At 46.5% G+C, this 24106-nt stretch overlaps 1 protein-coding gene across 10 annotated transcripts in view; it reads right to left on the bottom strand.

Annotated features, from left to right (window-relative positions):
- Window positions 1–24106, bottom strand: part of Susd1 (sushi domain containing 1) — a 123341-nt gene that overhangs the window by 12956 nt on the left and 86279 nt on the right. For 8 of the 10 annotated variants that reach the window (NM_001427255.1, XM_006238212.5, XM_039111047.2 and 5 more), the window contains 2 exons: window positions 5274–5370; window positions 1939–2197 (listed from right to left, as the gene is read on the bottom strand). In NM_001427255.1, coding sequence (NP_001414184.1) covers window positions 1939–2197; window positions 5274–5370 — 356 coding nt within the window. Of the gene's footprint in view, window positions 1–1938; window positions 2198–5273; window positions 5371–12902; window positions 23823–24106 lie in introns of those variants that run through there. The other 2 variants (XM_039111050.2, XM_039111051.2) reach the window with 2 other exon arrangements.

The following is a 24106-nucleotide window of genomic DNA, read 5'->3' on the forward strand; positions in this document are numbered from 1 at the left end:
TACCACTGAGCTAAATCCCCAGCCCCCTCTCTCTGCTCTTAATTGAGACTAGCTGCTTCAGGTTCCTGCCTTGACATTCCCAAAATGATGTGCTATAGCCTGGAACTGTGAGCTGAATAATTCTTCCTTAAAGTTGCTTTTTCTCAGGGTATTTTACCATCACAACAACTAGGCCAGAAGCTAGAACAAGTGCCAAGAATTTAATGCAGACCAGACAGTCTTTCAACAAGTAGTGTTCAGATATTAAAAACAAACAAGCCAGCGTGGTGGTACATGCCATTAATTCTAGTGCTGAGGGGTGGGGGGTAAGGCAGGTGGATTTACGAGTTCAAGGCCAGCCTGATCTATTGAGCGAGTTCCAGGACAGTTAGGGCTACACAGAGAAACCTGGTCTTGGGGGAAAAAAAAAAACACAGGCTGGACTGAGCTTTTACCTAATTCCAAAACATAAAAGCTCAAAATGAACCAAATGCCCGAAAGTAAGACTTAAAACTACAAAGCTTCTAGGAACCAACACAAATGGGAAGAGTTTTGTTCATCAAAGGACATTATTAAAACCAAAAACCATAAGAATGGAAGAAAATGTTTTCAACTTCATCTCATAAGAGATTAATGTCCAAATTATATAGAGAACACCAAACAACAACAACAGAAATCAAACAACTCAATTTAAAAATTAGTAGCTGGGTAGTGGTGATTGACGGTGGTGGTGGTGGTGGCAGTGCACATCTTGAGGCAGAGGCAGGTGGATCTCTTTGACTTTGAGGCCAGCCTGATCTACGGAGCAAGTTCTAGGACAGGAGACCTATACAGAGAAATTCTGTCTCAAAAACAGACAAGAGGGGTTGGGGATTTAGCTCAGTGGTAGAGCGCTTGCCTAGGAAGCGCAAGGCCCTGGGTTCAGTCCCCAGCTCCGAAAAAAAGAACCAAAAACAAAAAAAGACAAGAAAGACAAAAAGCAAAGATGAAAACTAGTAAAGAACTTGAATAGGCACTTGTCCTAAAGAACAGAGGCCACCAAGCACATGAATAGGTGCTGAACACCATTAATCTTTAAACGCAGAGCAAGGCCACATAGTGAGGTGGTACTGCCTGGCACCCATCAGGCTGCCTACTACATTATAATGTTGAGGTAACAGTATTCTGAGCTTTATAATTCCTATAATATTGTTACAAAGTAGTCCTTGGCCTCTCCGCTACTCATACATAATCTTAAAAGGTAAGCCTTGGTTTGCCGTCGGCATGCCAATGGTAAATCAACTTCTGTCCTATGCAGAATTTAATAGGTGCCTGTTTTAAATCTGAAGTACCTCACAGTCAAGATGGCTACATACTTCCAATGTAGATGGCTACAAGCTTCCAATGTATCAGTCAAGAGATGTCTTGTTGGTGTTTGTGTAATTTTCCTGGTTTCCAGCCCACATAGTTTTACACCAAGTTTAGAATTCTCCTAGCTTGTCCAGCTCCTTACAGTTTCCCATTGTTGAAAGAAACCCAGCCTGTAGAGATGAAGCTTTCTGAAGAGTGGGGTGGGGCCTAAGAAAAACAAGGCAGTCTGAGCGCGTCTGCCACTCTCTCCTCCTGTTCCCCCGGAAAACGAGGGAAGGCAGCACCCCAGGAGAGCAGAAAGGAAGCCGCCAGAACTAAATAAGTCCTTTCCAACTGGGACTGTCGAATTCTGGACTCATGTATCTTGAGGAGCCCTCAAAACAGAACAGTAGCAATAGAGACGCAGCACAGCCTCAGAAGTGCGCTGGCACCTATGCAGGTCTTACCTGCCTACCCATTAGAAAGCCTGTGCTCACAAGCCACGACATGTTTCTGTGGTTATTCTACGTGGCATCCATCGTAAACATGGGAGAAAGGTAAATGCAAACAATTTAAACCTCACACAAAAAGGAAGATACAGGGGCCAGAACATCGTTGAAACAACTATACCTTGTTCCATTCACTTGTGATCCGTAATAGAATGCAATACTCATTTACTGTCTTCAAAGGTGCGTTATAATATTCCCCATAGTACAGCCTGTCTCCAATGGATATCTCCAATGTGTCATCTGGAACATCACTGGCCAGTATTTCTGCAGCCACATATCCATCAGCAGGAGACGCGTTGCCAAAGAATGAAGTGATGCCTTCAGAATCACAAGAAAACGTGCTTTGCAAGGACAGGGGGAGGACCAACACCTGATATGAACTGGGAGAGGGGGGAAAAAGCAGAGAAATTGGCAGGGGCCTTGTGAAGAAGGGAGGTCTTGCTCACCATCAGGCTCCTGGCCAGACGTAAACGTTGTCAGGCTGCTTGTTTGGAAGACTGTGTGTTCGAGCTTACTGAACTCACACTGTGCGTGCGGTAAGCGCCTTAAAGACAACGGATCAGATGGATCAGAGGAGAAAAACCCGCTGGCTACATGGGACTTAGCGCATGCCAGTTCTAACTGCCGTGGGCCTCCGCATCTACCTACAGCCAGATGACAAGCCACGTCCCAGCCTCACAGGGAGGCCAAGCAGGGTCTCTCTAGCTGGGAGAGACTAGAGAGGGTATCACTGCCTTGTGTCTGTCACACGGTCGATCCGATCGGCAGTGTGTCACATGGGCCAGCAGAGCCTGGCACTGGGGAGGGTTTAAAAGTCACATGAAGGCTGGTGCCCGAGAGTGAAAGTGCTCAGTCTGAAGAGCGGCTCCAGGCAGTCATGTGGTGACTTAAACAGGACTCATATGATTTACGTTCCCCGCAGTTCAGAGGCTGACATGGAAGGTCACGCCAAACCAGTGAGCAGCCAGGAGTAAAAAGTCACCGGGAGTTAATCTGGACTGACATGGCCCCGAAAAGGTAAAGTAGCGTATGGATCTGGTGAAAATGTCCCTTAAACAGGGGCAGAGAAACACACGTTTTTCCACCAAAGTGAAGCGGCCAGTCTGAAGCAGCGAGGAATGAGACGTGTCTGGTCAAGCCATGCCTCCCTTTCTATTCCTGCCGGCTCAGCATTTACTTCTGGTATCTTAAATGTGTGAACATGTCCGTCCTCTCTCTGTTGAACTTGATAACAGGGCCGGGGGTGGGGTTACAGGACTGCCTCTTAGATCTGCAGGTCCTTTCACATCTCTTCCTTTATTAAAGTATTTATTTTTATTTTACGTGCCTTGGTGTATTGTCTGCATGTATGTCGGATCCCCTGGAGCTGGAGTCATAGACATTTTTAAGCTCCTACGTGGGTGCTGGGAATTGAACCCAGGTCCTCTGGAAGAGCAGCCAGTGTTCTTAATTATGAAGCCCCCTTTTCACATTTCTTTAGTTATGATCAACTCCCATAAATGCCGGTTGAGTTGAATTTTCAATAGAGAAAAAAAAAATGCCTGGACCAATTCCAAATGTGATTAGGGTGATTTCCAAACCTCATTAGGCCACATAATTCTATTTTACCACCAATTTTGGGCTTCCTGCTCCACATTGTTAATGCCCCATTTCCTGCTCCCTAAAAGCACATGAATCACTTGGTTAAGGAGAGGGGAGCCCTCCCCACAGTAGCTGTTGTATTTAGAAAGTCTCCAGCCACCTGTTATGTCCCCAACCATGTTAGGTGAGGGCCCTGATTTCCACAGAGCCTGGGCTCACTTTCAGAAAAGGACTCTAAACAAAAGGGATTAAGTAAAACCTGCAGGGTAACAAATAGCATCAAAAAAGCTGCCTTTGGGGAACCCCTGTGACAGCTTTTCTGGGGACTTGAAGGTACAATGGCCATGGGCAAGAAGTCCCACACCAACTCACCCTTCCAAGTAATCAAGTTCAAGGCTCGCCTGCACCCTTTTGATTCTGTACACTGACCTGTATCGGTACCGGTCACGGGACAGGAAGCATTTAGCCTGTTAAATATAGAAATTCCTAGGTCCCCACCCCAAACCTGTGGGATCAAAGTCTCCAGGACTTGAGTCAGAATGTTAGCTGCTGATAATGCCAGCTGATGCCTGTTAGCTGGTAAGGGTAAGAGACATTAGCCTTCGGGGAGCCCAGGGACAGGCCTGACCATCTGCCTAAGCCCTGTGTGCTCCAGGCCAGGGTTCACACACAGAGCAGACTCTGGCCTGGCAAAGCTGCTACTTCTAGCTCAAGCCACACAGCCAGGCTGGAGACGGGCACAGCTCACCTCCTGGTAAATAACCCTGGTGACATGAAGGAGGCAGTTGCAGTGGGTTGGAACCTGTCCACGGGGCCAGTCGGCAAGGACTTCTCCCCACTTCCACTGCCCTCCCCGCATGACTCACAGGTCGCCACTTCCTGTTTTGGAACCATCCACGATACACTGCCACCCGGCGTAGGCTATCACTTTGTTTCTCTTTTGTGCCGTAATTATGCAATGGTTTGGCTTAGGTTTCACATCTGCTCTTGTAAACTCATTCAGGCCATGATGCCAGGCTTCTGCCCCCTTACAGCAACAGGATTGCAGAACTTTCAAGAAACAGCTGCGGAGGCCCCTAAGTCTGTCCCGAAGACTTGAGCTTAGCCCAGTCTGAAAGCAGGGCAGCCTGTTCTACAGCAGATGGATATTCACACTATCTCCAGACTTGCCTTTCATTCTTTTAGAATATCTCGAATTTATTTTTATCTTGATTGCACTAAAGGGGCCATTACTCTGGAGGGACATGAAGGTCAGGCCGTGCACACCTCAATTCCTTGACTCCCTAGTGCCTCGGCTCCCACCTGCAGGCCAATGCTAACCTTCCTGTCTGAGAAGGGGGACTGTCTGAACTTCCCTAACTCTCCACGACCTTTTTAAACAGAATGCAAAACTGAGTGCAATGTAGTCCTCCAACAGAGGTAAATAAATCCCCTCTTAACGCCATTTGGAATCCCAGCTGGTCACTCACTACATAGTGTTGTGCCTATATAATTCAATATGTGAACAGATAAAAAGTTCTCCCAATGACCTTTTCTGAAGCCACTACTACAAACACACCCCAATTTCAGCCTGACATAAGAAGGAGACACTGTCTCTGGGAAAGGAGACAACCCTTGTGACCCTCCATCGTTAAAGGTTGTGCCGTGGGAAGTGGATGCAAGGGGCCGTGTGGCCCAAATGCTTGCCTCTGGTCCCTGATAGGTCTTGCTTTTCATTGGGAAGGGAGTTCCTGAGATGACAAGCCTACTATGTGCACAAGGAAACAAAGCAAGAGGCCCCATTGTATTGATCCAGCTACCCAAGTTCAGCCACCCACAGAGAAGCCATCCTGCTCACACAGTGGGACCACTGTGTGGAGAAAGACAGGTACTCACCTGATAGGTCCATTTATCTCCTTGGCTTTCCGAAGCCTGAAGCTTGGTAGAAGCCTTCCACGCACAGTGAAAAAGTCTACTTCTGGAAGGGGGGGCTCTGGAAACATTAAGAAGGAGAAAACATGGGGGATGGGGCGGGTGGTCAGATCAAGTAAAAAGCACAAAGGAAGTGGTCCTCCAGGATGCCATGAAAGTTTTTAACCTAGAAACTGGAATCTATGTCTATGTCTATGTCTGTGTCTGTCTATGTCTGTCTGTCTGTCTATCTATCTGTCTATCTATCTATCTAAATGTTGCAATGTATGAATTCACTTGAAACGTTTAAATTAGTCAAATTCACAGAGCCGAGGGGTGTGGCAAGGAACTGAGTTCATTGCTTAAAGCTCAAAGGTTGTGTGTGAAGTGATAAACCGTTTAGGAAACTGGTGGTACTTGTGAGACATGGTGACTGTCCCAACACTAACACAGCATCTATTTAAAAATGGTTACTGTTGTTACATTTTAGGCTATATGTTTTTTCATAATAGAAAGAAGCAATGACCACGGTTTAACACCCACAGGGTGTTGGTGTTTGCTACATCAACCACGGGTTTGGATGTTTGCTAGACAAAATCTTATTTGGTAGGTGCCGTGGTTTCGAGATGGCTTAAGGGTGTCTCCCCAAAACTTCAGGCATTGGAAGCTTTGCTCCCAAAGTGATGATATAAGAGGAGCCTTTTAGATGCAGAGTCTGGTGGAAGGCCTAATTGGTCACTGAGGGTGATGCTTCTGGGAAGGACTGATGCCGGTTTCAAGGAGTGAGTTGGCTCCCAAAAGAGTTGTCATAAAAGGAACAAAACTGGACCCACCTGCTTGTGCTTACTGCTAAGGCACATGGACACTTCCTTAAACAATCCATTATGAAGTCATCCTCCAAGGAGCCCTCACCTGGGGCCAAACTCACGGAGCAGCCCCACCTTGAACTTTTAGCATCCTAAAGTGTGAGCTAAAGAAATCCCTTTCTATTTCCAGCTTTGCACATTTTATTACAACAAAAAGAGGACTCTCACAGCACAGAAGACCAGCATGTCAGAAGTCTAGATCCCTCGTAGACACAGTGTTTTTTGTGTTGCCCCCCTCCCTGCTTCCCAGGCCTTGGTAACCAGATCCCCCAGTTGTTCACTGAGAGAAAAATACTCTGACAAGCTGACCCCAGCGCTATACAGCATTGGTGGTCACATCCTGATGTCTGTGCTCCAGCTGCCAGTCTGCCCGTGGGCAGCAAGGACAGACTGGGCACTGGTTTTCATGATAGATGTATCATTCTCTGTCTCACCTTAGCGGATCTCCCTAGCAAAGCTACTGGGTGGGCAACATGTATGGACACATTCATTTTCTCCCTCTCTCACGTTCCTACCTCTTCAAAAGACTGTGAGAAGAGTTCCCGCATGCCTGTCTGCCCACAGGATTCACGAGAAGGACTGTGTTTGGCCGTTGGCCTCCTGTGGTCCCATCTTTTTCCTCCCTATCTTTTCAAGGTGTCATTCTGTTGTGGTTTGCCCTGGAGTTATCTGTATTTTGTTGCTAATTCTGCTGCCCCAAGGACAGCTGCCTAGTCATGTACCCAGGAATCAGGTGACTTCACCAGAACCTTCTCCCCATTGAATTTGTAAAATACAGATGAGGGGCAGGTACAGGATAGAAGGAGGCCTGTCATTGGAGGAGAAGGAAGGATGGGCGGGAGAGAAGTTTGAAGGAAGAGGAGACTGGAAAGGAAGGAGGAGACAGAAGGGAGAGGGCAAGAAGCCATGGCAGGTGATGTTAAGATCCCACTCTGTGTATTTACAGGTTGTTACAAATGTTCTTAAGGGATGGATGGTACCAGGCTTTGTATGTTTAAGTGGGCAATTATATCTTATCAATTGAGTCAAAGATTATTGTGTTGTGTGTTCTTTTATGTGACGGTTTGAGTGTAGGAACGTGTGCGGCGGCAGGAGACACTGGGCCGCCTCAGAGTTGGGATGTGTTTCTGCCAAGATATCTAGCAGATATCTTGAGGCACTGTGGTGTGGACCTAGCGGGATAAAGGACACCAATTTTTTTTTTTACAACATCCTTCTGAACACAGGACAGATGCTTTCAGGCCACTTGCACCCTGCACTCACTAGGCAGCCGGAATCAAGGCAGGTCTAGAACCACGCCCACAACTGCCATCCATATTCAACATCAAAGCCTAAGGTGGGCGAGTCCACAAAGCTCTATTTCATCTCAGCTCAAGTTGGTTTCACCAGCAACAAAACCGGTAATGAGATCTCTAGCTTACTTTTTTCTTTGTCAAGACAGGGTTTCTCTGTGTGGCCCAGGCTGTCCTGGAACTCACTCTGTAGATCAGGCTGGCCTTGAACTCATAGAGAACCACCGGCCTCTGCCTCCTGAGTGCTGGGATTAAAGGCGTGTGCCATCACTGCCCAGCCTCTCTCTCTCTCACTCTTACGTGGTCCCCATTGACTAATACCCTTGACATCTACACTTTTGACAAGTTATAGGTGAGGAAGCCGAGGGTGTAAGTTCTTTGACCAGGAATGCACACCCTGTGGCAGATGCAATGCCTTCTCTGCTATTCACATTTCGAATTTACTCTGGGGTCTCCTAAATGCCAGCTCCACCAAATCTTCCACTGGGTTTTTATACCTCCTTTCAATAAATTAATAACATCCATTTTTACTACACCAAGTGAAGGTTTTACGACATGCCAACTCCAGGAAAGTAATCTCTTTCACCACTCTGTTGTAGTATTACAGGTTTCCCCAGGGTGGCTCACACTCAGGAAGACAAAGTTAAGGTGCAGAAGTAACCAACATAGTGGGGAAGGCCAAGGGCTCTGGCTTCTATGACTTTTGTCTCTAGCTGCACATCTATAAAATGGGAATAAGAACAAAAGCCTACCTTGATCCTTAATCAGCACACTGAAAAATGCAGTAGCTGAAATGTTTGGTGTGTCTTTGAGGCCCCACGACTGCTTACGCTCCTCCACATGGTCAGCTAATCAATAGCTTGAAGACCATCCCCCAGAGTGACGCCAATGCTCATTTAAGGATGACTGTCAGCTAAGGGGCACGGCTAACTCGATGGGATTTGGTGCAGAAAGAAAGATGTGTGTCACGGATGACACTGACTAATCCACAAGACACTTCAGTGATCCACTGTGGTCAAGTTGGGAGGATTCAGGTAAAAGGTTCTGAGAATCCCTCTCTCCAGCCCTCCCTCTCTCCAGCCCTCCCTCTCTCCAGCCCTCCCTCTCTCCAGCCCTCCCTCTCTCCAGCCCTCCCTCTCTCCAGCCCTCCCTCTCTCCAGCCCTCCCTCTCTCCAGCCCTCCCTCTCTCCAGCCCTCCCTCTCTCCAGCCCTCCCTCTCTCCAGCCCTCCCTCTCTCCAGCCCTCCCTCTCTCCAGCCCTCCCTCTCTCCAGCCCTCCCTCTCTCCAGCCCTCCAAAAGGCTGAAATACTAATTCTACTGAGTTATCACACCAGTTTAAAGGTGTAAAATACCCTCCTCGTGTTGTGTTTAAAAATAAGGTTTGAGGGTTTTTTGTTTGGTTTTTGTGTTTGAGACAGTTTCTCTGTGTCAGCACTGTCTGTTCTGGACTTGCTTTGTAGGTGGTCTCAAACTCACAGAGGTGTGACTGCCTCTGCCTTCTGAGTGCTGAGATCTTCATCTTCATGGTGGTGTGCACCACCATGCCAGCACTAATAGTAAGTAAATTTAAGAAGCCGATTTCTCCATAGCAGCCCCTCCCTGTCCCATACAGTTCCTGGGGGGCTGTAACTCATGAGTCTTCACTCACTATCTGGCCTAGGTCCTGGAGACATGATCACCACACTTGGAATTGACCAAAAGGAGTGGCCCACTTAACTCTGAGAGGTGACAGCACCCCATTCTTATTCTGGGATCACAGCTCTAAGTACCACAGAAGCCAGGAATGGTCATCTTTCCAGGTCTGGGTGAAAGACCTCAGGCAGAACAGCTGGGCTAGAACAACAGGACACTGGTAGTGCACTTGTAGCCGGAACTTACTGTGCTTCGAGCGAGATCCCTTCCCGGACTTCCACCTGCAATCCAGCACATTCCGCAGGCTTAGGCTTTGAGTTGGTTCCTGTCATGTACACCCCAAACGGCCTTGACTAGTTTTAGAAGGCGTCCAGCCACCCCCATCTTCTGCTGAAGGGCAGAACATGCAGCTGTATGTGCATGTGAGGGAGTTCTGGCGCCAGGCCAGACGCCATTCGTAGGCATCTGTGTGAGAGCTCCTGCCAGTCTAGGCACAGCCCCAAACTCTGGGCTAACAAGATGCATTCTGGCCGTGGAGAGATGGATATTCGGAGGGAAGGGGCAGGCATAGGTCAGATCTGAGGTTCAAGAAAGAGTTAGAGACCTTAGAAGAACATCAGAGCCAGAGAGAGGGTAAACTGGAAAAGAGCAAAAAGTCAGCAGTCCAGCTATGAAATGCTTGTGGTCTGAGGAAACCAATGCAAGAGAAACCAGAGAGGTAGGACATAGAAGACAGAGAACAGAGGAGCATGGGCTACAGTAAAGCTATCCCATGATGCCCTTCACTAGAGCCTGGAGAAAGTCTAGAAGCACCTCACATCTAGGGAATCTGCTGAAACTGAAGTATGTGTGGACGTGTCTCAAAGGAAGCTAGAAATTCCCATTAAATCTAGAAGTGCTTCTGAAGTCACCAGACACAGTGACACGGGTCATACTTCTCACTGCCAAGAGCCCCAGGCAGGGGACTCACGGGGAACAGCCCCTGCTTACAGGTAAGGCTTCCTAAAATGCCTTTCTTTCTTTTGAAGGGACTCCAGACAGCCATTTCACAACACCTCTGAGAAAGATGTCTGCAGAAGTGATAGAGGAAAAGAAAGTAGCCGGAGCCAGAGCAGCGAGCCCCCTTGTCTGAGAACTCCGCCCTCAGGCCTGAGCGCCACCACCAGGCTGCTGGCACTCTGTAGTAACAGTAACCATCTTTTGCCTCATATATCCTGCGATCCAGCCTAATGCGAGGGACCGATCTCATTTACTGCTCACTCTCTTCTCGGTTACTCCTCTGTTCTCCTCCAAGATAAATAATCCTAGTTGAGCTCATCCCCAGACTAACCGTCCAATCCGTCTAGGTCTGGGGGAACAACAGGAAGGCTATGCCTGTTGTGTCTTGAGCCACACAGTGTGGGCTGCACCGAAGGTGCCACTGTCATCTGGCAGTCAATCTGCACACGCTTTCCAGGTGGCTTCCTGCCTTGTTCGTGTGAGGCCTTCCCCCACTCGATCGGTTCCACACTCTACACGTCCCTGAAATGTAAGAAATGTGGCCATCCGCACGCTGATCCTCAGCCACATTTCGATGTGAAGTAACCCTGGCTTCCTGTTCTGTCATCACAGGGCTGTTCCTCGGCTCCCAGGTTGCTATCCTGGGCAAATCTGCCTCCTTCCCGTGCTCCTTCTTACTGATCTAAAAGCAAAGCCTAACAGTCCTATCAGGGTAGAAAATGCAGTCCTCTCCCCTGAGCACGCACGACGGGAGCTTCCCATGCCATTTAGAGGTTCCAGTGACTTCAATCCTCCGCTAGAAGCAAACCACTAAAGAGTATCAGGGGTTAGCATATGGAGGGAAAAAAAAAAAAAACGCCTTGAAGAATACAGAGAAAAGCAACAGCAAAACTCACAGACAGGAACTGCAGAGAGTGGTGACAGAAGAGCGTGCAGCCCGGGAAGAGGACAGCCCAACCAGCAGAGTCCATGACAGACACTGTTTCAGAAGGAAATGGAGGGGTGGACTAAGGAGAAGAACGTTCCCATGCAGATTCGGCCTCATGGCATAAGTCAGAACCGTCTAAGTGAGCCCAGATTATTACAAAGATAAGAAAGTTCTAGAGAACAGGAGTTAACCCAGGCTCCAAAGACGGGGAGCCTTTCCCTGGTATTAGAGAGCTGGTTACGTGACACTGTCGAGTGTCTAAGTGTTTGGTCACAGGGTCTGAGTTTGGGTCCCTGACACCATGTGAAAGCCACCACAGTGTATCTATAACCTCAGGGCTGGGGATGAGACAGGGAGGGCCCCAAAACTCCTCGGCTATCCCGTCTAGTCAAATGCTGTGCTCAAGGGTCTGCCTGTAAACAAACAAACGAACGAACAAACAAAGAAGTAATGTGCAATAAAGACACACACTGACCTCTTGCCTCTCTGCTCACCATGCTTACTGACATAAGTGTGCACGTGCACACACACACACACACACACCCACACTCATCCATTCATATATACCATACATGCCCAAAATCTAAATGTCAAAATAATGAAAATAAAAATTAAAGAATAAATTATTGCTGTGGGCAATGTGTAATACGCGTCCAAAGATTAATACTGCTGAAACAAGCAAAATGCTAAATCAGCAAAAGGAGATGCTATAAGTGCGAATGTATTGAAAGTTTTCCACCCAGACCTTATGATAGTAAGTTTTATTATTTTTTTTAAAGAGATATGCTCATAGAAAGTCATAGGAACAAAGAAATGAGAATGACCACCATAAGCCACCAGTCACGTCAGGCAAGCCTTCCCGTCCACACAGCTGTGAGGCTCGGCCACAGGAGCCCCCGCTCAGCATTTGTCATGAATAGTTCTGAATTCAAGTGTCCAGTCAGCATGGTCCTTCTATCACATCCATCACAGTTCTGGTTTTTAGGTTTCTGATCTAAGGAAGCTTTCCTATGCACATTTTATAAAGTTAAAATTTATGCCAGGTAACCCAGGCAGCCAGCCCATGTCCTTCCACAGTGGGTCATCTGACCTCAGTGAACAGAACTAATGAGAACTGAATGGTGTTCGTGAGTAAAGCAGAGAGATGCTGGCATCTACTGAGCCATTTAAGCAGGAATGGGAGGCTAGAAGGTAGACTGATGTTTCTGGACAAACATGCTAGCTCGTGGCCTGATCCAAGGCTGTGTCTCCAGGAACCAAAGAACTTATATTACCAAAGACTTTGAAAGGAAAACAGGCTAGGGGTCAATCCTTATCCAAACCCTCTGATGCAACGCCAGCCCCCCCAAGACACCAGAGGGACTTTCCAAGATCACTCAGGTGCCCTGTAACCAGCTAGGGAGCATGGGCTCCTCACTGAGGACACAAGGGTACAGAACCCTTAAATAGTTGGTAGTCACCAAAATGGAACAGAAGTCTGGAGGAGAAAAATGCGGGAACACTGGTCCTTCACGATGCTCCCAGAGCCACTCAGTGACAGTGAAGAGGTATGAGAGGCAGGGTCAGGGAGAACAGGGGTCCTGCCTGCCTTCCTAAGAAGGCAACTAGGGATGGGAACTTTCCCATGCCAACTGCTGGCATTGGTATTGAAGTCATATACAGACATTATTTCCATCCTTTTTCCCTTTTCTCCTCTAGCATTCTTGGTTCCACAAGAAACAACTGACTTCAAACAATAGCCACGGCCTGTGCAACAACGGTGAACTTCAGGTTCACAAGCACAATTATTTCTGTTCACCACCCCCAACCCAGCATCCACTCCTACCCCAGCATCCACCCCCACCCCAGCATCCACCCCCACCCCAGCATCCACCCCCACCCCTTTAGTTTTCTCTGGTTTCCTGTGTTGTCCCTATGAAAAGAAAATTTGTTTATAAGCTTTTCGACTCAACTAGAAAACAGTCCAGTCGATATGAGGACTCTCCTTCTGCCTCTTTGGGGTCTACATCAATGACAGCGAGTGCTTAATTGTTCTCCTTCCTGCCCTAAGGAGGAACATGAATGAGCCCATTCTAAAGAACTTAGTTCGGGGCTGGAGAGATGGCTCAGCGGTTAAGAGTACTGACTGCTCTTCCAGATGTCCTGAGTTCAATTCCCAGCAACCACATGATGGCTCAACCATCTGTAATGGGATGCTCTCTTCTGAAGTGTCTGAAGAGAACTACAGTGTACTAACATATAAGTAAAATAAACAAATCTTAAAAAAAAAAAAGAACTTAGTTCAATGGCCACCTTAGGCTGCACATGAGTCACAAGCCTGAGACTCATCCCAGCCTGCAGCCAGCACCCTCTCCGACTTTCTAAAACACTTGCCTCTGCCCCTCTCCATTCCTCTGCCTCTCCTCTGAGGTCAGCAATATATTTAAAGTTCCTGTTTTCATCCAGTTCCCATCAGTAAGATTTAATTTAACAGGAGGCTCACAGAAGGGAAATTCCACCCACTTTTCTTCTGGGAAAGCATCCGCTGGGTTTTTCAGACCCAATCCTTAACCAAACATTTCTGGTAACATTCGAAAGTTCCTCTTTTTGCTGAAACGATGCCACTAACATCTGGGGTATCCTCATATCAACACGCCAGATTTTCTTTTCTCTTATTTTTATGGGATGAAAGGTTTTTTGCCTCTCTCGACTCTTTAATAAAGTCTCACCAATTTGAATTTTCATGCTTTTTTTTTTAATAAAAATAAAAACCTGCCAAGTCTCTAAGCATAAGTTCTCAATCTACACGTTGTAACCCCTTTGGGGGTCACTACCAGATATCCTGTATTACAATCCATAACAGTAGCAAAATTACAGTTATAAAGTATCAATGAAATGGTTTTATGGTTGGAGGTCCCCACAATGTGAGGAACTGTGTTAAAGGGTCGCAGCCTTAGGAAGATTGAGAACTGCGGCTCTAAAGCAAGTTCTGAATATCTCAATGCACTAAATTGCCTTCACTGTCCCAGTGAACAGCTCAACAGCGTCCCCTGGTGGCCATGAGTGCAGATACAGGACACTTGAGTAGCTTCAAAACAAAGTGAATAAAGATAAAATACCAAAAAAAAAAAAAAGATAAAATACCTATTATACGTTGTCCTCTGACTTATCCATACATCCAATAGCTAACCCCCTCCTGCTCTACACACATAAAATAAAGGTAATAAATGTAATAAACATGTTTTTAAAGCAGTAAAACCTACTCAAGTATGGCAAGAACCAAAGACTAGAAGAGTGGACAGTTACTCTGCTTTGTAAGCATTGGATTGGACAGCACTTGTCTCTGGCACAAACTCGGAATTTCTCTTAATACAAAAACCTATCTCTTCAACATCAATTACTCCCTGGCTATTATTAAGAAACGTGGACTTATTGTGCTAAGTGTCATTAGTGTTTATGGTGGGATTCAATATAGAAACAGACAAAGGAGGGGAAATGCTTTCAAAGAGTTCTTATTTTACAAAGGGAGAAAGATAAACAATTTTTAAAATCCAAGTTATATGAAGAAATTCAAGGAGGGTGAATGATAGAGAGGGATGGGGTGGGAGCTGGAAGGGTGGCTCAGCAGTTAACAGCACTGGCTGGACTTCCAGGGGTCCTGAGTTCAATTCCCAGCAGCCACATGGTGGCTCACAACCATCTGTAACTAGAGTGTCATGGGATCTGATGCCCTCTTCTCGGGTGCAGATGAATGTGCAGATAAAACACCCATGTACATAAGTAAATAAATCTTTAAGAGAAAGTAATAGGGTAGAGAGTGAGGGGGTGCTTATAAAAGAACCTCTAAGGGCATTATGGTTTAAACATGTTCCCCAGATAGCACATGCCAGAAGCTATTCCAAATCCCTACATCATGGGTATTTGAGACGCAGGACCTTTGGGAGGTGACAGAGTCATGAAGACCTCGTCCTTATAATGGGTTAAACCATTCATGGGTTATCAGGGGAGCTGGTCTGAACAAAACCCAGCTGTCTGGTTGCACTTGCTCTGCCTACCATGTGACACCCTCTGTCAGGTCATGGCAGAGCAGGAAGATGCTAACACAATGCTGTCCCCCAGTCCTCAGGCTTCCCAACATCCAAAAGCTATTCTTTGTAAATCTGCAGTCGGTTGTAGCAACAGGGAGCCAAGTGAGACAAGGTGTGACAGTCACACTCCCAAACGTTCATAAAAAACCATAGACGGAGGTTGTCCCAGAAAGAGGTAACAGCAAATGGAAAAGCCTGCAGTGGGAAGAAGTCTGACCCATTTAAGAAAGGGCAAGAAGGCCAGGGAGAGACAGCTGGTACCTGGTGAGAAAGAAGACGAGGAGAAGGTGGGTTAAGGAAGGTGGCCCAGGGTTGGATCACATGCTCTATGGTGTGAATTTGGATTCTCAGTTAGCTTTTGAACTCACTGGAGACCTTTGAGGGAGCACTGTCATGTTCATACTCTTTAGAAGACACCACAGCTGCTGGGTGATCCTTCAATGGCATGGTGAAAACTAAGTTGAGGTGGACAGTGACAGCCAGGATTGAAGGCAGCAAACAGCCCTGAGAGCCAGGCATGGTGGTGTGTACCTCTAACCCTAACACTCGGGAGGCTGAGGCAGGAGGCTTCATGTGAATGAAGTCAACCTGGGCTACAGCCCAAGGGTATAGAGTGAAACTTTGTCATGAAACAAACAAACCAGAAAGCTACTGCAGGAGACCAAGCAAGCAGTTCCTGCTAGGATCCAAGCAGTTCCTGCTAGGATCGGGTCTGCAGAGTTGAAGATGAAGGCAGGAGTAAGTGATTGAAATCACAGTTTGTTAAATGATTAGAAATTTAGGACTCACATAGAGGCAATTAAGACTCTTGGCTCAACCAGCTAATTATGAGAATTCCAGGAACTGAGTTATGAAAACGGACATAATTTTCATAGATTTGGAAGTAAGAAAAGAGGCATGAAATTGGGAATTCTGTCTAATTCGTCTAGCATGCTCAATGGCATATGTTTAGAAGGCGGGTGGATAAGTTTGAATCCAAAGAGGCTGGGCTTAAAGGTACAGATTTGGGGACTGTCAGTATTAAGCAGGTTATAGTCATGAGTGTCATAAATACCACCTAGACAGAAAGATAGTGCAAAGGAAGGGAAGCCAAGGAGGGAGCCATAGAAACAGTTGAGCCAACCAAAAAACACCAGGAAGGCCAGCCAGGAAGACAGAAGGAGCCACCTTGAAAAGGGAAGAGTTTGCAGAAGGATGTCGAGGGCTGCAGAGACAGTATATAACAGTAAGACAGACGGAACGCTTAATAGAGAATGAGAGGGTGTGAAGCCTACAGGGCAGTCATGTCTTTTGGGGAGTTTCTATATAACAGAAGGCTGAAGAAGGCAAGGCAGCTGGAGGGGGACATGGGCCACTGTTAAACGAGATATGGCAATGGGCTCTGTGTGCTGGCACTGATTCTGCATTGGGTAGAAGCTGCTAAGAAGGGCTGGGATCCGGCACACACTTGAGAGGATGGCAGCTTCAGACAGGGGCAGGGACACAGGGAAGGGAATAATGGAGAGAAGGAAGGTAGATGTGGAAGCAACATTCCACCTCGCCATTTCCCAAGGAGACAAGGAGCAAGAAGGCAGGGGTGGGCTGGAGATCAGGGATTAGACTTAAAGGCCTATGTGTATGTATGCACACACTTGTGTGCAAACCAAAGGACAAATGGGGATCCGTTCTGAACTTCTACCACATGGGCTCCAGGGATAAAATTCAGTCACAGGCTTAAGTACAAGCACCTCACAGCACAGCCACCTTATTCTTAAAAGACAAAGCTTTTCACTGAACCTGGAGTTCACCGAGTCAGTGAGCCGTCTGACCAGCAAGCCTTGAAGTCTGCCTGTCTCTAACCCCAACACTAAGTTACATGCCTTTTTACGTGAGTGCCAGGTATCAGACCACAGGTCTCCGACGCCTGCTTGTACAGAAAGCAATTTGCCCACTGAGCCATTTCACTACCCGTAGAACGCTAGTTTAATGTGTTACTAGAGAACAGTAATGAGAAAACTTTTCTTAGGTATGAAATGCTCTAGACTTGTTTGTCATTACTGTTGCTTGTTGTTGCTGCTGCCGCTGTTCTTGTTTGATTTTTTTTTTTTCTGAGGATTTGGCCGAGGCTGACCTCAAACTTGCTATGAACTCCTCCTGATCTTGTCTCTACCTTACAAAGGCTATGATTACAGGCATGAAACACCACGCCTGACTGGAACATTTTAAATGTTTCCAACACCCAGAAGGGACTTAACTCACAGGTTTAAACGGTTTAAATTCAATCGACATTTTGTTTCAGAGAAGGAAACACTGCTGGACAGCTGCCAGCCTCTCTGGGGCTCTCTCCAATTCCACAGGCTTCCTCCCTTCTCTCCTCAGCTTCATTTGCTATGACAGAAAGCAACAGTCTTCTTTATCTGGGCCTATCAACAGCTCTGTGGCAATGCTATTAACTCAAATGCTGTTACTCAGGATTGACCTGTTATCAGGGTTGTCAGGTAGATGACCACAGGAAGTGCTGAGGACAAAGCCTGAAAGCTAACATTGTAGCTGGTGCCTCCGTGGGGGTCCAGGCATATCTCCGGGTCCTGGCTGTTGCTGGCGTTTAAGACCATTTCCTGAACGAATGCCTTCTGATACTACCTCTGGCCCCAAACGTGGAACTGAAAGATGAAATGCTTACAGGAATTTCAGTGAGTGAAACACTCACTGGCGTGAAACATTCCGAATGCCTTGAGACCTGCGCTTTTTCTAGGAGTTCTCTTCCCCCATCCCTCCCCCACCCCATAAAGTTGTTTTCAAGAAATAAATGCAATAAGCTAATAGTAAAATTTCAACAATGTACATGTTTGCACAAATGGTGATGACAATATCACAAGAATAATACAGGGGTTGGGGATTTGGCTCAGTGGTAGAGTGCTTGCCTAGCAAGCGCAAGGCCCTGGGTTCGGTCCCCAGCTCCGAAAAAAAAAAGAATAGAAAAAAAAAAGAATAATACATATATTTTAGAATAAAATACACGAATACACGAAACTTATCATTACATAACTGTAATCTCAACCCCCGGGCATCTTGATTTTTTTTAAATTTTTATATTTTATTTATGTGTATGGGGAGTGGGTATGGGCCCCTGTGTGCAGATGTCCACAGAGGCCAAAAGAGGGCATTGAATCCCAAATAGAGAAGATTACAGGCCGGTGTGAGCGGGTGAGGGGTGTGGGGACTGGGAACCAAACTCTGGTCCTAGGCAAGAGGGACAGACACTCTTAAGCTCTGAGCCATCCCCTCTGGGCCTGAGTGTTTTATGCCATGCTGGCCACATAGAAAGTCCAAGGCCAGCCGAGAACGCAGAGTGAAACCGTCTCAGATGAAAGATAAAATGGAAGGACAAATCTCAGAAGCCCCTACGTAGCAGCTTGTTCTTTTTTGTCCTTGCGTTTACAGTGTGGAAGCCAAGGGGCAAAACCACAGGAGCAAGGAAGATTCTCCTGGAGAGAAAACTAGGGATCGGAATGAAGCACCACCTGACTAGGGTGCTCCATTTTGTAACATCCAGACACTGAAGCAGAAGCCCCTCTCTTCCCACAGTTACCCTTCCTTCGGTGGCCATGGATCTTCATAGATTCCCTGTGACTGTCACACACACAAGACCTGGTCTCTGCAGAGTCACCGGTGCGACCAGCGGTCACTGTGACCAAAGGTCAATGGACCAGAGACTCTGATGGAGAATTGACTGCACCAAGACACACAGCTCTAGAAACATCCACGCTTTCTTACCACTCCCGAGGAGTCTGTCCTCAGGCAGGGAGTGGAAGTGGCTGCCTCTGTACTTCTTAGGCGGTCATCATGATACATCTCGGCCGATGGCAGCTACAAATGTATTTTTCAGTCCTGTATTTTTTTTTTAGATTTATTTTATTTTATATGTACGAGTGTCTTGCCTGTGTATGTATGTGTACATGGCTGGTACCCACAGAGGTCAGAAAAAGGCATCAAATTCCCTGGAAATGGAGTTACAGATGGTGGGGAGCTGCCGTGGGCGTGCTAGGAATTGAACCTGGGGCCTCTGAAGGAGCGGCTGAGCCATGTCTTAACAGCTGAACCTTCTCTCCAGCCCCTAGATACTTTAAACCTTCCATATCTGCAAGTGAGGTGAATTTTAGAAACTAAATACATCTCTGCTGCACCGACCGACTTCAGGCTGCTCTGTCTGAGGCAGATGTCATTACACACGGACAGATCGTGATGGGCTGTTTTGCTGCAGAGGGGAAAGAAAGAAAGAACTGAATTTACCCTGTATGGGGGGGAAAACACCCACAAAAATCACTGACTCTTCATTGGAATATTTTCCTAGGAAGAGCATTTACATAGGATGAATTCAGCAGCATTCTGATTCAGAAGTCAGCCGCAGCAGTTTTCAAGGAACACCGTGTTTCCGTTCGAGTAAATGGGTCCTGATGAGGATTTAAGAACCAGAGGTGCCCAGCCAGCAGCACCCTCTTAAAATGGTTAGGCCAGACGCGGACAACCACCTTGGTTCACTAGGTTTACTTGGTTTAACTTGGTTAAGTTAGAACTCATGGCCCTGGGCTTTAAAGATCATTTGGACAAAATAAGTATCAGTTTGAAATTCTGAGCGGAAGGAAGAATCACTTTGAGGAAGTGAAAACGGCCATTGCAAGTGGCCTGGCCTTTTGTGATAAAACCGGGCTTCCTTTGATTTGCATTTCCATCTCGGGTTCTCAAAATATGGTCAGGTAATCATGGTAATCCAGGTCATGGTAATCCATCCAAAGGCAAGTGCACAACCACATAGGATTTGTCCCCGAGGCACCTGACCACTTCCTGCAAACCCTGATACCAGAGGTGGCTTCAGGGATGCCTGTCCCCAGACCGGAAATAACATAGCTGGGATGCTAGGCAGTCTCAGTGGGACGCTGCAGTGACAAAGATTAAAAGACGCCGGAAAGAAAGTCCCACAGGAAGCTATGCTGAGCAACCCCGCCTGACAGGTCTCTGTGAGTGGAGCTGAGTTGGTAGAGGTGACCCCCCTGTGCGGGTTTACAATGAGAAAGCCTGCTTCACAAGCTACAGCCTCACTTCAGATGCTGCCAGACAGAGCAGGTAGGGAAGAACCCCGGGTCTGAGGGACACAACCCCATTCGCTGGCAAGCGGAAGACGGGTGGTAGAGATTGGAAGCAGTGGCCCAAGAGACTCTGGATACTTCAAACTGCAAACAACATTTAACGCTATGACTAATGCTCTTGCTTGTTTTGTTTTTGTGGTACTAGGGTTCAATCTGGGACTCACATGTGCTAGCATGCATCCTGCCACCGGGCTACATTCCCAGTCAATAATGCCAGTCTGAACAGCACTATCCCACCAGTTTGAGATCACACATAAAGTAGAAAGGTTTCCAACTCTCCCAGCATTGATTCACAATGCCCAAGCTCCACAGAGGACAGCAAGCCAAGCACTAAACCGTCTACGCCAAATCTACTTGCTAAAGTACACACAGAAGAAAAAGCAGCAAGTGGGGCCTGGAGAGATGGCTCGGGAGGTAAGAGCAGCTGATGCTCCTGCAGAATTCCTAGGTTCGGTTCCCGACATCCACACAAGATGGCTCACAAGCATCTGTAACTTCTGTCCTAGGGAATCCAGTACTGTCTTCTGATGTCCATGCACACACACGCATGGCGCACATACATACATCCAGGCAAAACACTCACACATATAAAATTTTATTTTAATTTATTGTATTTATTTTGATGTTTTTGAGATAGGGTCTCAGTGCATAGACCAGGCTAGACTCAAACTCATAGAGATCCATCTGCTTCTGCCTTCTAAGTGCTGGGATTAAAGTTGCGTGCCGACACCCAAGATTTTTTTTTTAAGTAAAATTTTATGCATATATCAGCAAACAGAAGTGAGTAGCAATGCACAAAACAAAACGTCATGACCAAGAAAAATTTATTCCCAGAATACACGATCATTATTGGAGAAGCTATTAGTAGATCAAAGAGACCAGATAGTTACTTTTATATTCTTTTTTTTTCTTTTCTTTTTTTTTTTTTTTCCGGAGCTGGGGACCAAACCCAGGGCCTTGCGCTTGCTAGGCAAGTGCTCTACCACTGAGCTAAATCCCCAACCCCTACTTTCATATTCTTAATAGCCTCTGCATTTAAACATATTCCTGACTTAAAATCCTGGTCTACAACTTCTCAGAAGCCCTTTAGTTTACTCATGTTTATTAGAATTTACCACGCTCAGTGGTAAAATAATTAAGCAATTTCTTGTAAAGTTACCAACAATACAAGGATGTCTGGTCTCAAGGCTATTACTTGTCTCTTAGGACATTCTAGACAAGAAACAATGAGGTACAAATACCAAAATAAAAGCGGGGGGAGGGGGGAAGGGTCATAACTGCAAGGAACTCTCAGAGAATGAACCAAATACCAAACTCCTCGAAGACAATAGAAATACAAGACAAAAGAACAGGAGCTTGGCAGATGCACCAAGAGAGACGAGACAGGAAGGCAAGTCATTTTCTCTCTGCGTACAAGGCAAAGCATGGCTGTCTGCATGGACACCCACACATGTCAGATCCTAGATCCTGGGACTGATGGCTGTTCCATCTACAGGGCCTCGGTGGGATGACTGACACGGAGAGATTAGCCTGGATTATCCACCAGGCTCAGTGGAGTAACAAGGATCTTTAGAAATCGGCTGATAGGATTAGCGTTACAGAAAGGTGCCGAGAAACTGGAAGTGGGAAGTGGGGTGGAGACGGCTCAGGAACGCGCTTGCTGTGAAAACTGGACAGTTTGTGCTTGGATCCCCTGCACCCACGTAAAAAGCCAGGGGAATGCGTCTGTAACCACAGCACCGGGTAGGCCTGGGGAAGAGATGGATGGATCCCTGCTGCTCGTTCTGCCAGTCTCGCTGAATCAGTGAGCTCCAGGTTCAGTGAGAGACTGTCTCACAAAACAAGGCGGAGAGTGACAGAGGAGCTCTGGCCTCCACATGCATGTGTATGCACGGGCACACACAATCACACACACACACACATACACCACGCAGAAAGGAAGAAAAGGGGAAGAGGAAGAAGAGGATGGAGAGGAGGAAGGGCATAGGGGCAGGCACCTGGCATCCTGGCACTGAGTGAGGTGGTGGAGAGCGTCAGACCAGAGTGGACTGTGCCGGGAGACCCTGTGACTGCATAACACTGCAAGGACGGAGTAAACCAATGGACGGTGGGACCAAAGCTAAGGAGCAAAGATGGGCTTGGACTCTGAAGACTAGGTAAGAAAATGGAGCCTTCCTTTGGTCCCTTAAAGGCACATGGGCCTGTTCACACTCTGGCTGCAGCCCGGTGAAATGAATTTCAAGTGTCTGCCTTCCACAGCTATGTGACAGTCAACAGTCAGATGTACTGTTTTAGGCCACCAGGTTTTCAGTGACTTATCAAACCAGGAATAGGAAACTAACTCAAGTAACAAAATACAAAACCGAAAAGACCCAACCGAGGAGCGATCACATCGCAACCAACGCTAAGTAAGAAAAATCTAATAGAAATATTAAAACACCAGCTGATTGTGGTGGTGCACACACACACGTCTTTAATCCCAGCACTCTAAGTTCAAGGTCAGCCTGCTCTACAAAACGAATTCCAGGACAGCAAGAGGTACACAGAAAAACACTGTCTTGAAAAATCAAAGAGAAGAAAAGGAGATAGTGTAGGGAGGAGGAAGCGGAGGAAGCGGAGGAAGGGGAGGAAGGGGAGGAGAGGAGGAGAGAACAGGTTTTTAAAATCTTGTTAAAGGATATCAAAGAAAATAATGCACAGAGAAACATCATGAATGGGAAGATTGAGGAAACCATAGGACAAAGTAGAACCAGCTGAAACCAGCTTGACACACTCAGTACACAGAAAATAATCACTGCCAATTTTCTTTGTGAAAAGACAGAATGGCAGTTGGGGGTGGGGTGGGAATCAATTGACAAGGAACATGACCAGACACAATAAAAAAACTATGAGGGGCTGGAAATACAGCCGCAATGTCAGGCAGCTCTGTAACTCCAGCTACAGGGGACTCCAACACCCCCTTCTGGCCTCTGGGGGACCTGCACTCACATGCACACACCCACACACATACACTAATTACAAATAAAAATGTAAACGAAAAATATGACAATATCTCCCCATTTTCTTTGTCATAGCCTCTGCAAGATGTGGGGTTTTTTTTTATATTAAACCAAAGATATGTTCTTGTACTATGATTTTTCTATGCTTCATACTTTAAAAAGGATACCTTCTCCCTTTCACAAACCAGTCTTTGTGGTTTTGTGTGAGGTTTTGTCCCTCTGGGAGTAACATTAGACACAATCAGAATGCTAGAGTAGTTAAGCATTTTATTGTTAGTGAAGGAATCAGTGATCTGACCAATGGAAAAGGAAGAATCAGTGATAGGCCTACACTCAGACCTTAGAGATGAGAAAACAGCACTTCAAACCAGTGGATAAGCAGTATTATATTTCCACCTTGATATGATGGGAAAATGTTCTCAACAGGAACAAAAGTTTATTTAAAATATATACTATAGACTGTATAGAAGAATAGTTGTATAGTCCCAGGTAGGAGTGTGTTGAGCCCAACTGCAGATCTAAGAGGATGCCAGCAAGCATCTTGAACTGGGAGGTGACAAGAAGAGAAAGGGCCAAGTGATCCAGTTCTAAGCTGATTTTGTTATGAAGACAATAAAATCTTGACCTTTCAAAAAGAAAAAAAGAAAATAAATACTAAGAAAATGAAAAACCAATTTTAAAACTATTCTTAGTTTATATGTATGATCCTTTGCCTGCATGTGTGTGTGTGTCCTATGTAAGTGTTTGGTGCCCGTGGAGGATTTTGGAGCCCCTGGGACTGGAGTTACAGATGGTTGTAAGCTGCCATGTGGGTACTGGGAAACCAACTGGGGTCCTCTGAAAGACTAGTCAGTGCTCTTAAGCAGTGAGACATCACTCCAGCCCCTAAAAACTAATTTAAAAAAAAAA

Source organism: Rattus norvegicus, chromosome 5 (assembly GCF_036323735.1).
Source record: "Rattus norvegicus strain BN/NHsdMcwi chromosome 5, GRCr8, whole genome shotgun sequence".
Taxonomy (NCBI): Eukaryota; Metazoa; Chordata; class Mammalia; order Rodentia; family Muridae; genus Rattus; species Rattus norvegicus.